General features: G+C 39.5%; 1 protein-coding gene across 1 annotated transcript; it reads left to right on the top strand.

Moving 5' to 3' along the window:
• The first annotated feature begins 2,214 nt into the window (after positions 1–2,214).
• LOC109785129 ((E)-beta-caryophyllene synthase) lies at positions 2,215–9,021 on the top strand. The gene is made up of 6 exons (XM_020343738.4): positions 2,215–2,490; positions 2,610–2,973; positions 3,078–3,296; positions 4,733–4,868; positions 5,530–5,781; positions 8,504–9,021. Exons 1-6 carry the CDS (start codon positions 2,235–2,237, stop codon positions 8,783–8,785), a joined length of 1,509 nt encoding a protein of 502 aa, XP_020199327.3. The 5' UTR covers positions 2,215–2,234; the 3' UTR covers positions 8,786–9,021.
• The last annotated feature ends 3,862 nt before the right edge of the window (positions 9,022–12,883 follow it).

Here is a 12,883-nt window from a genome sequence, read left to right as displayed (position 1 = left end):
CCGTGCGGTATGTATTCTCTCTCGTTTGTATATGTGGAGAAAAAAAATCTGATGCTATCGGTTCCACCTCCGCACGGACCAATGAAAGTTGCCTGGTGCACACATGCATTTTCCCAGAGAACACCCCATGCAAGTTTGGTCAAAATAAAGATAATTTGACTTCTAACAAAAATTATATGTAGACTAAAAAGGACCGGAGGGGTACTAGAATGGTAAAGTGCTTTTAACTCAAGTTCAATGACCTCCAATTCATTTAACTCTTTGAGAAAAATAAATCATGAATTTTAATTACATATATGTTCTGTATTATGACCTGAAAATATCCATGCTTTAGAAAAGTTATTTTGGAAATAATAGTTTCGTTCTTTGATATACTCATCGCTCCACCGGACCGCTGCCTCGCTAAGTACAGAGACACCGACCACTCCATGCCTTTTTTTTCGAGAAAACTTTTGATCTATTCATCTTCAATTATGGCAGTACAACGAACATTAGAAACAATAAAAATTACATCCGGATCACTTGAACACCTAGCGACGACTACAAGCAATGAAGCGAACCAAAGGCGAACCGCCGTCATCGCCCCTCCCTTGTCGGAGCCGGGCAAAAACTTGTTATGGTAGACAGTCGGGAACTCGTCGTGCTAAGACCCCATAGGACTAACGCAGCAGAACATCAACCGCCGCCGATAAAGAGTAGCGTAGATCGGAAGGATCCAACCTGAAGACAAACGAATGTAGACGGTCTACAATTAGATCCGAGCAAATCCACCAAAGGCAGATCTGCCGGAGACACACCTCTACATGCCCATCGGTGATGCTATACACACCACCAGGATGGGGGCTAGGGGGAGAACCTTATTCCATCTTCAGGGAGCCGCTGACGTCTTCCTGAGCAGAACACAAACCCTAACAAAACTCGAAAGAACATCTGAAAACAGAACCACTCCCGCCGGTAAGGGTCGGGATCCACCGCGCCGCCATGGCCTTGAGGCCACCGGAGACGAGACGGTCCGGTGGTGGCGCCGGCGGAAGGCAAAAGAATCCTCGACCACTCCATGCCTGATCATATCACAATCTGTGAGTGGAAGAGCCTCGACCATTTTGTCCTCCTCTCGCTTCAGTAATGCTCTTCTTAGCTTCTCCAGCTAAATTTTCTCCTTCATAGCTTTGTTTCACTTCTCCTATCCAATGCGGCAACAACTGTGCAACCACTGACTTTCTAATGACACAATAATTTTCCAAAGATATGTAAAGAGCACATACAGTAAAGGTAGAAGATCATTTCTGGATAGAACAGCTATTAAAATCCACAAAAGTCTTGGCGTCGCCGACAATTGCTGGGGCACGCAACCGTTGTTATCATCTTCGCCGCCGATGGTCGCCTAGCTTAGGTCGCCTCGCTTAGGTCACTTAGCAGTTAGCAGCAGAACCAGTCCGCCGCCATGGAGCCACACGCTAGGAGATAGACGTACGAACCCGCACGGTATGCATTCTCTCTCGTATGTATCTGTGGAAAACAAATCTGGTGCTATCGCGGGTCCCACCTCCACAGGACCAATGAAAGCTGTCCGGTGCAGACATGCATTTTCCCAGAGAAAATAGAAATGGCCTCTCGATTGATACGCATGCATAAAATGCTCTTATTAAGACTGGTTGTCAAACCAACAGTGCCGTGACAGATTCTGATTGGATCTCTCTTGTAGGTCATCTATCGTGATCTATATCTTTGTCCCCACATCAAACTACATATTTAGCACACCAATATCATGCAATGCGTCATACATATGCACGCAGCTGCTGCAATCAGTGAGAGTCGTACATAGTACCGTGTACTACTAGTACGACCGTCCACATGGACGCACATTTTTGCGGCCATTCGTTCAGTGAGCTACAGCTGTTGACCAAGAGTGTCGTGTGATTTTCGTCCGCCATCCATCGTCCGCACTCCATCACAGGTATAGTTATGGATACGTTTTACTCATTTTTTCCAAATAAAGGAAGTTCCCTTACTTTGTGTCGCTGCGCCATATTATCGAATGCACATGCGCAAGATATGTAGTAGCTTCAACTTTTTTTTGATGGCATATATATTGTTTTCCATGTGTTCATGTATGAATGTTTTCAGCTTTTTTTTTAAAAAATGCTCTTGTTGAACCCGAGCATGTACTCTTAGCTGTTGGCTCTCACAAATGTCCAACATGACATAGTTTTCATGCCTCGCAGTATTCGGCTATGAAGGACATGGCGAGTATCAAGAAGGAGCGGGTGAGAAAGACCATCTTGGCCGCCATATCTTCTTCTGATTTACATATGAAGCTGGAGCTTGTTGACACGCTGGAACGGACTGGTGTGGCCTATCACTTTGGCAAAGAGATCCAAGAGTTAGTATGTGGCATGCAAGGTGACGAACAAGGCTTTGGTGACGACCTCCACATAACCGCATCGCGGTTCTACTTGTTGAGGAAGCATGGGTACCACGTATCTCCTGGTATAATTATCATCACAATGGTTAATTCTTGCATATACGTACAACTACATTATTTCAATTCAAGTATTAGATGTTGTGTACATAGAAGCCATAATATACGACATACTTACTTACTGCAGATGTGTTTCTAAAGTTCAAAGATGACCGAGGAAACTTTGCAAGCAATGATGTGAACTCATTGTTGGCACTGTACAATGCGGCATATCTTAGGACTCGTGGGGAAGAAGTGTTGGATGATGCTATTATTTTCACCAAGAGCCGTCTACAATGCATGCTAGAACATCTAGAACCGTGGTTGGCAGAAGAGGTCCGGTGTACACTGGAGACACCCAGTTTCAGGAGAGTTGAGAGAGTGGAAACTAGACGTTACATCCCGGCGTATGAGAAGAAGTCAACACGAGATGAAGACATATTGGAGTTTGCTAAGTTTGACTCCAACATTTTGCAAACACTCTATTGTGAGGAGTTGAAAGCTATTACTATGTAAGAAGATTAACTAAAATTTAAATAGAAAAGTGACCATGATAATTGCTATTTACATAGTATATATGACTTGCGCTAATACATATTCAACTATTAATTTACAGTTGGTGGAAAGACTTCAAATCGCAAATGGATATAAAATTTGCACGAGACAGAATGGTGGAGCTACACTTTTGGATACTTGGAGTTGTCTATGAGCCGCAATATTCCTATTCACGTGTAATGCTAACAAAACTGCTCATATTTGTGTCGTTATTTGATGACTTCTATGACAACTATAGCACCACAGAAGAAAGCAACATCTTCACCGCGGCCATGGAAAGGTACATTCACATTTTTTTTGGGTAGTCTTTATCAACCTTTCACAAAGACAATGAAATGCACTTATCATACATAAATCTCTCCACTTTGTTCTTAATTATTCTAGTTCCCAGCAAACAGAGGCCGTTAGGTGATAGTCGGAGTGCACACCCTGTACTTTTGAAGCAAAAACAACACAACTATAGCTAGGAAACTCTTTTCCTTATGAACAGCTCTCCGAAAACAATGTTTGACTTGCATGTGTTGAGGATATAGATAGTGTTCCTTCCAAGCAAGGATCAAACTCTGATATTGGCTATGATTGGACCGAACAGTGGTAGAATACTTAAAAAATATGTAAGATTTCATCTTAGGTTCGCCTCATTTGCTGCCTCTCCCCACCCCACCTCCTTTTTCCATTTTACCGATGTTCCCATTTGTTTTTTTATATTAAAACCACCTCAACCGCTCCACGTCTTTGCTTACAACATAAATCTTGTTTTCTTTGGTAAGTTAATAAGTATTGATTCAGTTGGCCGCTAAAGTATATTTTTGGTACATAATCACATTAACGATAAAATAGCAGGAAAATCAGCATGATTGCGTACAGAACTTGTGATTGTAAAATGCTTTAGCAAAAAACATCCTACAGGTAATTGTTTTCACCAACTTGATATATATAGCTATAATTGTGTAGAAGACATATATTTCTTTTCAGAAGTCATAATTGTGTAGAACACGTATATTTTTCTTTCAGAATTAACTTGATCAGTAGCATTTCCTGCCAAAAATATGTATTATAATAATGTTGCTAGAAATATTATACCTCCAAGTCAGATTACTCCTTTACTACCAAACAATGTACATAAGCCAAATTTGTCAATATATGACATTAATTCTTATGATAAGAGAAGCAGCATCCTGCCATAGCGAATTCCTATAAACCAGTAAAGACTCTCCTACACAACCCTAACAATTGTCCTTGACTCGAGTTTATTACATGCCACCAATAAATACTTCTTATAACCTGTAGATGACGAGTTAGCTACTCATTTGCGACTTTCCATAATTTTGCAAACACTGACGATATAGCCATAATTTTTGTTTTACTCAAGAGTTTTCCACAAAAACATTTGGCGCCACCGTTCCTGATCTTTACTTCACATCTATCTCAATTTACAATCATAATTCAACAATATTTAATTATACAACTTTTCTATATGAATTTTTGGGTCATATGTAGTGCATCAAGGTAACGACATATTGTCCAAAGTTGCACTTATAACAATGTGTGCAAGTTATCCATCTAAACGTCTGGGTGCCAAATAAATTAAGTTTTACCATATAATTTGCATAACCTTGTTTACATGTATATATTTGTCATTATAATTTATATGCAACATTCAATTCAACATCATATAGTTTTTTTATATTAAACTCACATTTTCCTAAACTACAGGTGGGGTGAACAAGCTGCAGAGAATTTACCAGAAAACTTGAAGGCATTGTACATCAACATACTTAACACTACAAATGATATCGAGGAAGAGTTAAAGCATCAGAAAAATAAGAATGCTGAATTGGTAAAAGATTTGGTAAGTATTTTTCAAGATTGTACCAAATTAGCCAAAAAAAAAGAACCTTGATGTGTGCCACAAAAGTAAATACAGTAGTATTCAGGGATTTTGTATCAAGTAATATTTTTTTTTGTGTGAATGAAGTAATATACAAGTTTATATAAGTAATAAACAAGAGCATCTATGTGTTAGATATGAGACTCTTGTCGAGGTGGGACAAGAAATCCAAATATAAGTTGTCCGAGCTTCTCACTCCAATAATTGGGTATCATTATTTTATTAGTTGGTGGTTTCCAAATGGAAGCTAGTGGCGGCATGAGCACATTAATGAAATTGAAAAAAAGTAGCTAGTTTGGAGGAAAATGTGAAAAATCATCATTCTTTAGTTTTTTCTCTTAGACAGAACATATTGTGTATAATCCATCTATGAGTTTCATACTAAATATCTATCCTTTGATGCATGTATTGTGTAGTTCAGCAAATGTTATTGCATGCTTTTAAGGTTGTTTATGTGCTAAACTTTTCTTGATGTTGCATTTCACAATGAATATGATTATATTTCAAAAGGAAATAGTTTATGCTTCATTATTACCCAATAGACTGCAACTATAAAGGCACCTTGAGAAAAACATTCTCCATTTGTATACCATATTTAACATTTAACTGTCACATTGTTTAGGTAATCCACGTGGCCAAATGCTATCACGCTGAGGTGAAATGGCGTGACGAACACTACGTACCAACTAGTGTTGAAGAGCATCTGCAAATTTCAGTGCGCAGCAGTGCTTGTATGCAAATAATAAGCTTTGTATTCATTTCGCTGGGTGATGTGACTACAAGAGAGGTGCTTGAGTGGGCTTTAACCTATCCAAAAATTATCAGATCTGTATGCATTGTTGGGCGCATTGGCAATGACATGGTGTCACATGAGGTACGAACTCTTCGTTAAAATTTTGATGTTGTAAACATATATTTTTCGTACCAACGGTGGTCCTAATTAAAGTTATCTAGTAATCACTTAATCGAACACTTGTGAACTAATATATGAATATAAACTTTTCTTACAAAACCTCACTAGAGGGAAATTCATGCACTATGAACAAAAACAAAGATTGGTCAAGTTTATGAGGGAAATTAGGTTGTAGATGTTACATGGAAAGATTGACTCAAGAAAAACTATGCAACACCTATACATTAGGAAGCAACTGACTAAACTAGGCCTATAGTGACAGCCAAAAAAATAAGCACAACAAGGACACGATATGATCATCCATTAGAAGCACCTGTGAAAGGATCGATACAGTCAACTAGATGGGGATGAATAGGTGACTACAAATTTAATCTTAATTACTAATTTTAGGAATACATGGATAAAGTGGGTTCTCTAGATATGCACTAGATGAACACAACCTATATGGAAAACAAGCTCAAAGCAATGTAAGCTTGGCAACAGTATCAAGGTTGGCCAAACAGGTCGTACTAGCTGGGCCGGCCCGGTAGCACGCGGGCACAACACGACCCGGGCTAAACAAGCCATGCCCGGCATGCGACACGCCAGGGGCCGTGCCTGGGCCTAGAGGCTGGACACGCGGGTCGGCACGGCATGGCCTACTAATTGTTTTATTTCTATATTATATAAATATATATGGTATATATAAACAACCTAATAGGCTGAAAATGGCCCAAAAAACAGCCCATTAGGCCAAACTGCACATGGGCCAAGCGTGCTAGCCAGCATTCTAGCCCGATGAACAAACAGGCCGTGCCTAGGCCTGGAGACGCGGCATGCAGCCGGCCTGTTTACTAAACGTGCCCCTATAGGCCGTGTCGTGCTAGGCACGATTACGGCGGGCTGGGCATGGCCGTGCTGTGCCAGCCTGTTTGGCCAGCTCTGAGCAATATCATTAGCAAGCCTACAATCATACAAAGCAAAGTAATGTGCATGAAAGAATTAACCACAAGCGAGTTAGTGACGCATATTTTAGCCCGAAGTTCACACTTCCTTGGGGAAGTGTGAATCTCCATTGGAGTGTGCGGTGCTGGTTCCAAGGCCCCGGAACTCCACCAAGCAGGTCACCATTTTCTCTTTGAGTCACCCCAACTGATGAGCCTCGAATCACTCAGGGTTGTTCTTGAAGGTGACCACCACACCTTTGCATACGTCTCTGGAGCACACCACAAGCAAGGAAGCTTCTGTGGGAATCGAACCTCTAACCACCTAGGATGCCAATCTCCAAGAGTAACAAATTCTGAATGAAATCAATGGGGAGAACAAATCAGTTTGGTGGAAGTGTAGACCAGGTGGTCCTCTCTATTTTCCTTCAAATGAGTGGACTGATTGGGTGGAGGGATGAGGAGTAAATGGAGCTTTTGATCTTTCAAAAATGGAGGAAGAGAGATAAAACAACTCAACTCAAGTGTGGGGAGAAGGATACCTCTTGGGGAAGAAAGGAAAATTGATGTCTTTTTCCTTTTTGCAATAGGGGGGTCAACTTCGCCCATAGACGACCATCGAGAGGCCAATGTACTGAGATAAACCGGAGAACTGACAGTAGTCCTCACTAACCCTATTGTCATCAACACCAAAACACCATTATGGATATAATGCACTTTCAACCAGCACTATGATGCCCCAACCGACAACTTTAATCAGAATTCTACTAGCAAACACAACCGCCTCAAATAGTAGGGTGTGAATGGAGCTCTTTTGTTGATCCTAAAAGTAGGGAAGCAATATCTATGGATGCCACTGTTATTGGCCCTAGCCCCTGCGGGAGCAAGACTTCTATCTAGATCCTATACAACTGCCACATTGGCAAAATCCCTAGGCAGGGGGATTCCAAATGCAACAGCCATCACGACCACCTCAAATTCAACCAACAATGGTCATGTGGAGGTAAAGAAATGATTTCTCAATGATGCCTCCATGGAGTAGAAAAGACTCGTCGGCATCGAGACCCCCATCGAATAGAAATTTTCAACCAGAATTTGTCATCCTTTCAACCTGTCAAACCCATCTGTATTGCCACCTTGCCTAGGAGACCTGATCAGATCTAGCCAACGCCCACCATGAACAACTCACCACTTGTAGCAACTGTCCACAAGCAAGCACCAACCATCTAGCATCTAGACACCGCTGAAACCACCCCCACCGTGTACCTTTCCCAACACCAGGCCGTCCATAATGCCAAGTCAAGAGGTGGCAACTATCCCACTCTGGAACATGCAAGATCAATGATGCTACGCTAAATCTGCACAACAAGTGGCGGTTGAGCTGCCCAACCAAGACGACATTGTGGCTTTTTACCAGGCGCACCATCGAGGCCCTATGCCAGATGACCACCAGGCAACTAGTCAACTCCCATGCAAGGACACGAGCCGCTTTTGTCTAGGATCCAAAACTAGGGGATCAACTACCTCGTTGTCTTTGCAACAACAACCAATGGTGGCGGCAATAATGAGGGAGCACGGAGGCGGTGAACCAACATGTGTGGCAATTTTCACCTCTCTGGTCGCCCGTGCATGAGAGGCAATATAGAATTGGGAGAGTTACATAATCCATATATGCAAAAACATTTATATCTATACATCCATGCATGCAAATGATGAAACATCATCAAGTTAATAGTGATATTTTTTTTTTCTTTTTGTAGCGTGAACAAATATCACAACATGTGACATCCACGGTGCAAACTTGTACAAAAGAGCACGGGATAACGGTAGCAAAAGCCAATGAGAAGCTCAAGGTGATAATTGAAGAAGCATGGATGGACATAGTCTGCGAATGCCTCCACAAAAAACAGCCAATGGTGTTTCTAGAGAAGGCAACCGATCTTGCCCGGACAATGGATTTTATGTACAAGCGTGAAGATGCGTTTACCCTCCCATCCAGTCTCAAAGAGACCTTAACTTCACTTTATGTGAATTACATATGAACCATTTTTTATTGCGATGATGTATGAACCTTGTCTCAAGAAAAAAACATATGAGATGATGATCTCACATACATATTGTGTTTTTCAATAAATTCTTGGTTAATATGAGGTGTACTACATATTGTATTGGAAACTGGCAAGGATCCTAGGTGCACATGCACCCATTGTCTAAATACACATTTTGAAAAGTTGAAAAATTCCGAACAAAAACCCGGCGTGTATATCCGGACATTCTATGTGCGTGCACAAAGTTTTCGGTGAAAAGGGAGGTTTTTGTGGCTTGTGTAAAAAAGACAATTTCTGATGCTTCATTACAACTATTCATTTTGCATTTCTTTATCTTTTTTACACAAGCCACACAAAAATTCGTTTTTCACCGAAACTTTGTGCATGCACATAGAATGTCTGGATATACCCGCGGGATTTTTATTCCGAATTTTTCAACTTTTCAAAATGTGTATTTAGACAATGGGTGCATATTGTATCGGAAATTGGCAATGCACTTCAGTTTGAGTTGTTTAGTGTATGTCTTTTTGTGTTGGCATAGATCATTAGATCCTACCTCCTGCAAGTTGTCATCAGCATATATCTTTGGAGCTGGCATCTCTCTTTTTTCTTTTTGAGGTAACAACTGACATCTGTTGAGAAAACAACAATACGCGAGGTTCGGTTGGCAAAGAGCTGCTAGAAAGACAACCAAAGCTTGGACCCACGTGCTCACAACGAAAGGAACAAACAACTAGGAACAAATAGTAGCCCGGAAATCAGCAACACACCCAAGGTATAACAAATAGTAGCAAATCGTGGAAGCACTTGTCTACAAAGCTAGGAATTCACCGTTCCCAGAAGAAGAAGAAAATTAGCCAGCTCTAGAGTAGTGCTTCCAAGATTTGACTACACGCTAGAATCGACCGCTGTAGTCAACAGATCCGTGACCACCACCGCGACACAGAAAGATCAAAACAAAATGATTGAGATCACTGCCCATCAATGTGAGATTAACACCGGTATCACCAAAACAACAGTCAGGACAGACTGAAATGACAAACAATAGCACAAATTATTTGTAACCGGCGGTTTGGCAAGCAACCAGTCAAACAGACTGAAACGTCAAACACAGTCCACATTGGTTGTAACGAGTGATCGTGAGCCAGAAAATCATAGGTAACAATCAGTACGAAAACAACAGTGGCCCTGCAAGCACAGCCCTACACACAATAATTACTATGTTTTCGTCTCTAGCACGACCATTCAGAGCTTTCTTTCTGTAATGGCCATTCACAATGGTGGGACACTGCGGCGGCAGTTTATGCATAGTGTCTAGATATTGCAAATTTGATCGGAGAGGTGAAATTTAAGCATTGTAATAGGGTATGTAGCTAATGGTGTAGCTCATGAGATAGCCAGGTCTTGTTTTTTGAATAAGTTTTCTGGTTACTGGGACGATGATTCTCCAAACTTCTTATTAGGAGGAATGGCGGACGATGTAATTGGTATATATGATTAATAAAGCTAGCCATGATGGCCTTTCCTAAAAAAAATTGTTGTATAAGGTAAGTCCCACAAGCCTATCTCCCATTTCCTTTGAAAAAAAGGAATTGTGAGGCCTCGTATGAAATTTCCTTTTACGGGAAGAGGCCTCATATCAACTAGAGATATGGCTTTTTTTTTGAGAAACAGATATCTATATATGTGTACGAAATAAGACAACAAGTAGGGGACACGCCTATTCTGATCCCAACCTCATATGAGCTCGGGTGAATAGTAAAATCAATAAAAACATAAAAAAAAATCCATTTTTGGTGTGAAACATTGACAAATGTTTTAATAGCTTGAAAAATTTCAACACCAAATGAAATTCTTGGAAAATGTGGCAATAAATAAATAAAATATCGATGCTCCAAATTGTTATTTTCAAATGCATTTTGGAGCACCGATTTTTCTTTTTTTCGCCAGATTTTCTATGAATGTCGTCCGGTGTTGAAATTTTGCAAATTATTAAAAAATTTGTAAATGTTTCACACAACAAAATTTGGAATTTTTTGATTTTTTTTCAATTTTTTTCAATTTTATTATTCACCCGAGCTCTTATGAGCTCAGGATTAGAACAACACTTTCGAACAAGTAGGCAGGCCTCTTCCTTCGAAAAAAGAATTGTGAGACCTCATAACAAAAAAAAACCTCCGCTTTTGCAGGAAGAGGCCCACAGGGGCTATATCTCGCCCGTACCGATTCGTTACAGGAATCGCCTGTGAGCTAATCAGGCTGGCGAGCAGTCGCTCGCTTACGTTGCAGCGTCGCTGTAGTAAGAGCATGTACAATGGGTGGCATATGGATACAGATGCCCCATGACAAAAAATAGTTTGAGGCATCTACATTTACTTTTTCTCTCCAATGCAAGGTATCACTAGTGGGCCTTATTAAGAAATACTTCCTCCGTTCCTAAATATAAGTCTTTGTAGAGATTCCATTAGGAACCACATACGGATATATATAGATGCATTTTAAGCGTAGATTCATTTATTTTGCTTCGTATGTAGTCCATCTAGTGGAATCTCTAGAAAGACTTATATTTAGGAACGGAGGGAGTAGAAAATAAAGACTCTAGTATACATGCATATCTATTTTTCATCCCTCATTTTTAGCTTTTGACACCGGATCACACTTTTTCTCTCCAAGCACCCGCCTCCTGCAGAGGATCCCGCTTCCCTATCCGAACCTACTTTACCTGATACCCGATCCTACATGGCATGCGAGGCATCACCCTGGGGCTATGCATTGTACATGCCCTAAGCTCGCTCTGCTTCCGTTTTTTTTCCTTTTCCTTTTTCTTTGGTCTTTAAATTTTTCCTCTACATACTTTCGTTTTCTTTGTATCTTCACTTGTTTTCTTTCCCTTTTTCCTTATACTTTGGTTTTCTTAGATTTTTCTTTTGCTTCCTTTTGTTTCTTTGTAATTTTTATGAGTTTTCTTCTGGTTTCTTCTTCTTTCGTTTTAATCGGTTCTGTTTTCAACACATGTATACATTCTTCATAAGCGTTTTACATTTTTTGTATATAGGAGGAACATTTTGTTGTACTCATTAAATATGTTTTATGAAATACATGATTAACATTTTCAGAAAATATATATTGTTCACGTCTACTTCTTTTATACATTGTATTTTTTGTATACATCAAAACAATATTTTTAACGTTAATAAATACAGGATTTGACATTTGGTAAATGATTTTTTATTTCTGAATATGTTTTAAAGATTTTTAAAAATACTCGTCGATTTTTTTGAATGAGGCAACCACATTTTTTGCCTTTTGATAACATTTTATTCCATTTGTACAAACATTTATTCAAAATGTTATGAACACATATTTGAAAATGTAATGTACATTTTATTAAGGTATGAAACATTCTTTTGATTGAATAAACATTTTTACATTGTATAAACTTTCTTAAAGACACATACATTTTTTCTAACGCATGATATTTTTTGAAAATGGCTTAAACATTGTTTTTACACATAATTACAATTTTTATATGCATTAGAAAAAATCTACATTTTTTAAAAAAGAATGTAAAGTATTTTTGTAATATATATATATATATATATATGTTTAGAATATTTTCTAAATATAACAAAATTAGAAAAGAAAAGTGAAGAAAAACTGGAGGAAAAAAATTGCGAAACGAAACCCAGTTGACGTAGTCATGACATAATCCGTGGTTACTGGGATGGGCCAGTAGCGTGTCTCTGAGGCGACTCCAGCTGTGTCCCGCAAGGAGCGTGACATAGCCGCGCCCGAAGTGACCTCAGATCACCACGTACACGGATAGGATAACAAGCCCAAAAGGATTGCCCATTACGATAAACAAATTCAGGCTGACTCTACAAAAACATTGCATCTAATTTTAAATTTTGTTCATATGGTTGTGAGACTTGTGCATGAATACCAAATAAAATCTTCACACTACCACTGAAAAATATTCCATAAAATCAGATAAAAATATTTTGTGTTATACGTAAAGCCATTTTTATTCTATTAGAAAATGTCCATGCATTCCAAAAGAATTGTTCATGACTAGAAAAAAAGTTTCACAAA

Source organism: Aegilops tauschii, chromosome 2 (assembly GCF_002575655.3).
Source record: "Aegilops tauschii subsp. strangulata cultivar AL8/78 chromosome 2, Aet v6.0, whole genome shotgun sequence".
NCBI classification, from domain to species: Eukaryota; Viridiplantae; Streptophyta; class Magnoliopsida; order Poales; family Poaceae; genus Aegilops; species Aegilops tauschii.
The sequence above is the reverse complement of the archived record's forward strand: the minus strand, read 5'-3'. Positions and strand labels throughout refer to the sequence as shown.

Excerpts from the sequence above, each read along its gene's own strand:
- LOC109785129 (XM_020343738.4), top strand. The coding sequence starts at position 2,235 with ATGAAGGACATGGCGAGTATCAAGAAGGAGCGGGTGAGAAAGACCATC. Across the intron at positions 2,491-2,609 it reads TGGGTACCACGTATCTCCTG|ATGTGTTTCTAAAGTTCAAA; the intron begins GTATAATTATCA and ends TACTTACTGCAG. Across the intron at positions 5,782-8,503 it reads ATGACATGGTGTCACATGAG|CGTGAACAAATATCACAACA; the intron begins GTACGAACTCTT and ends TTCTTTTTGTAG.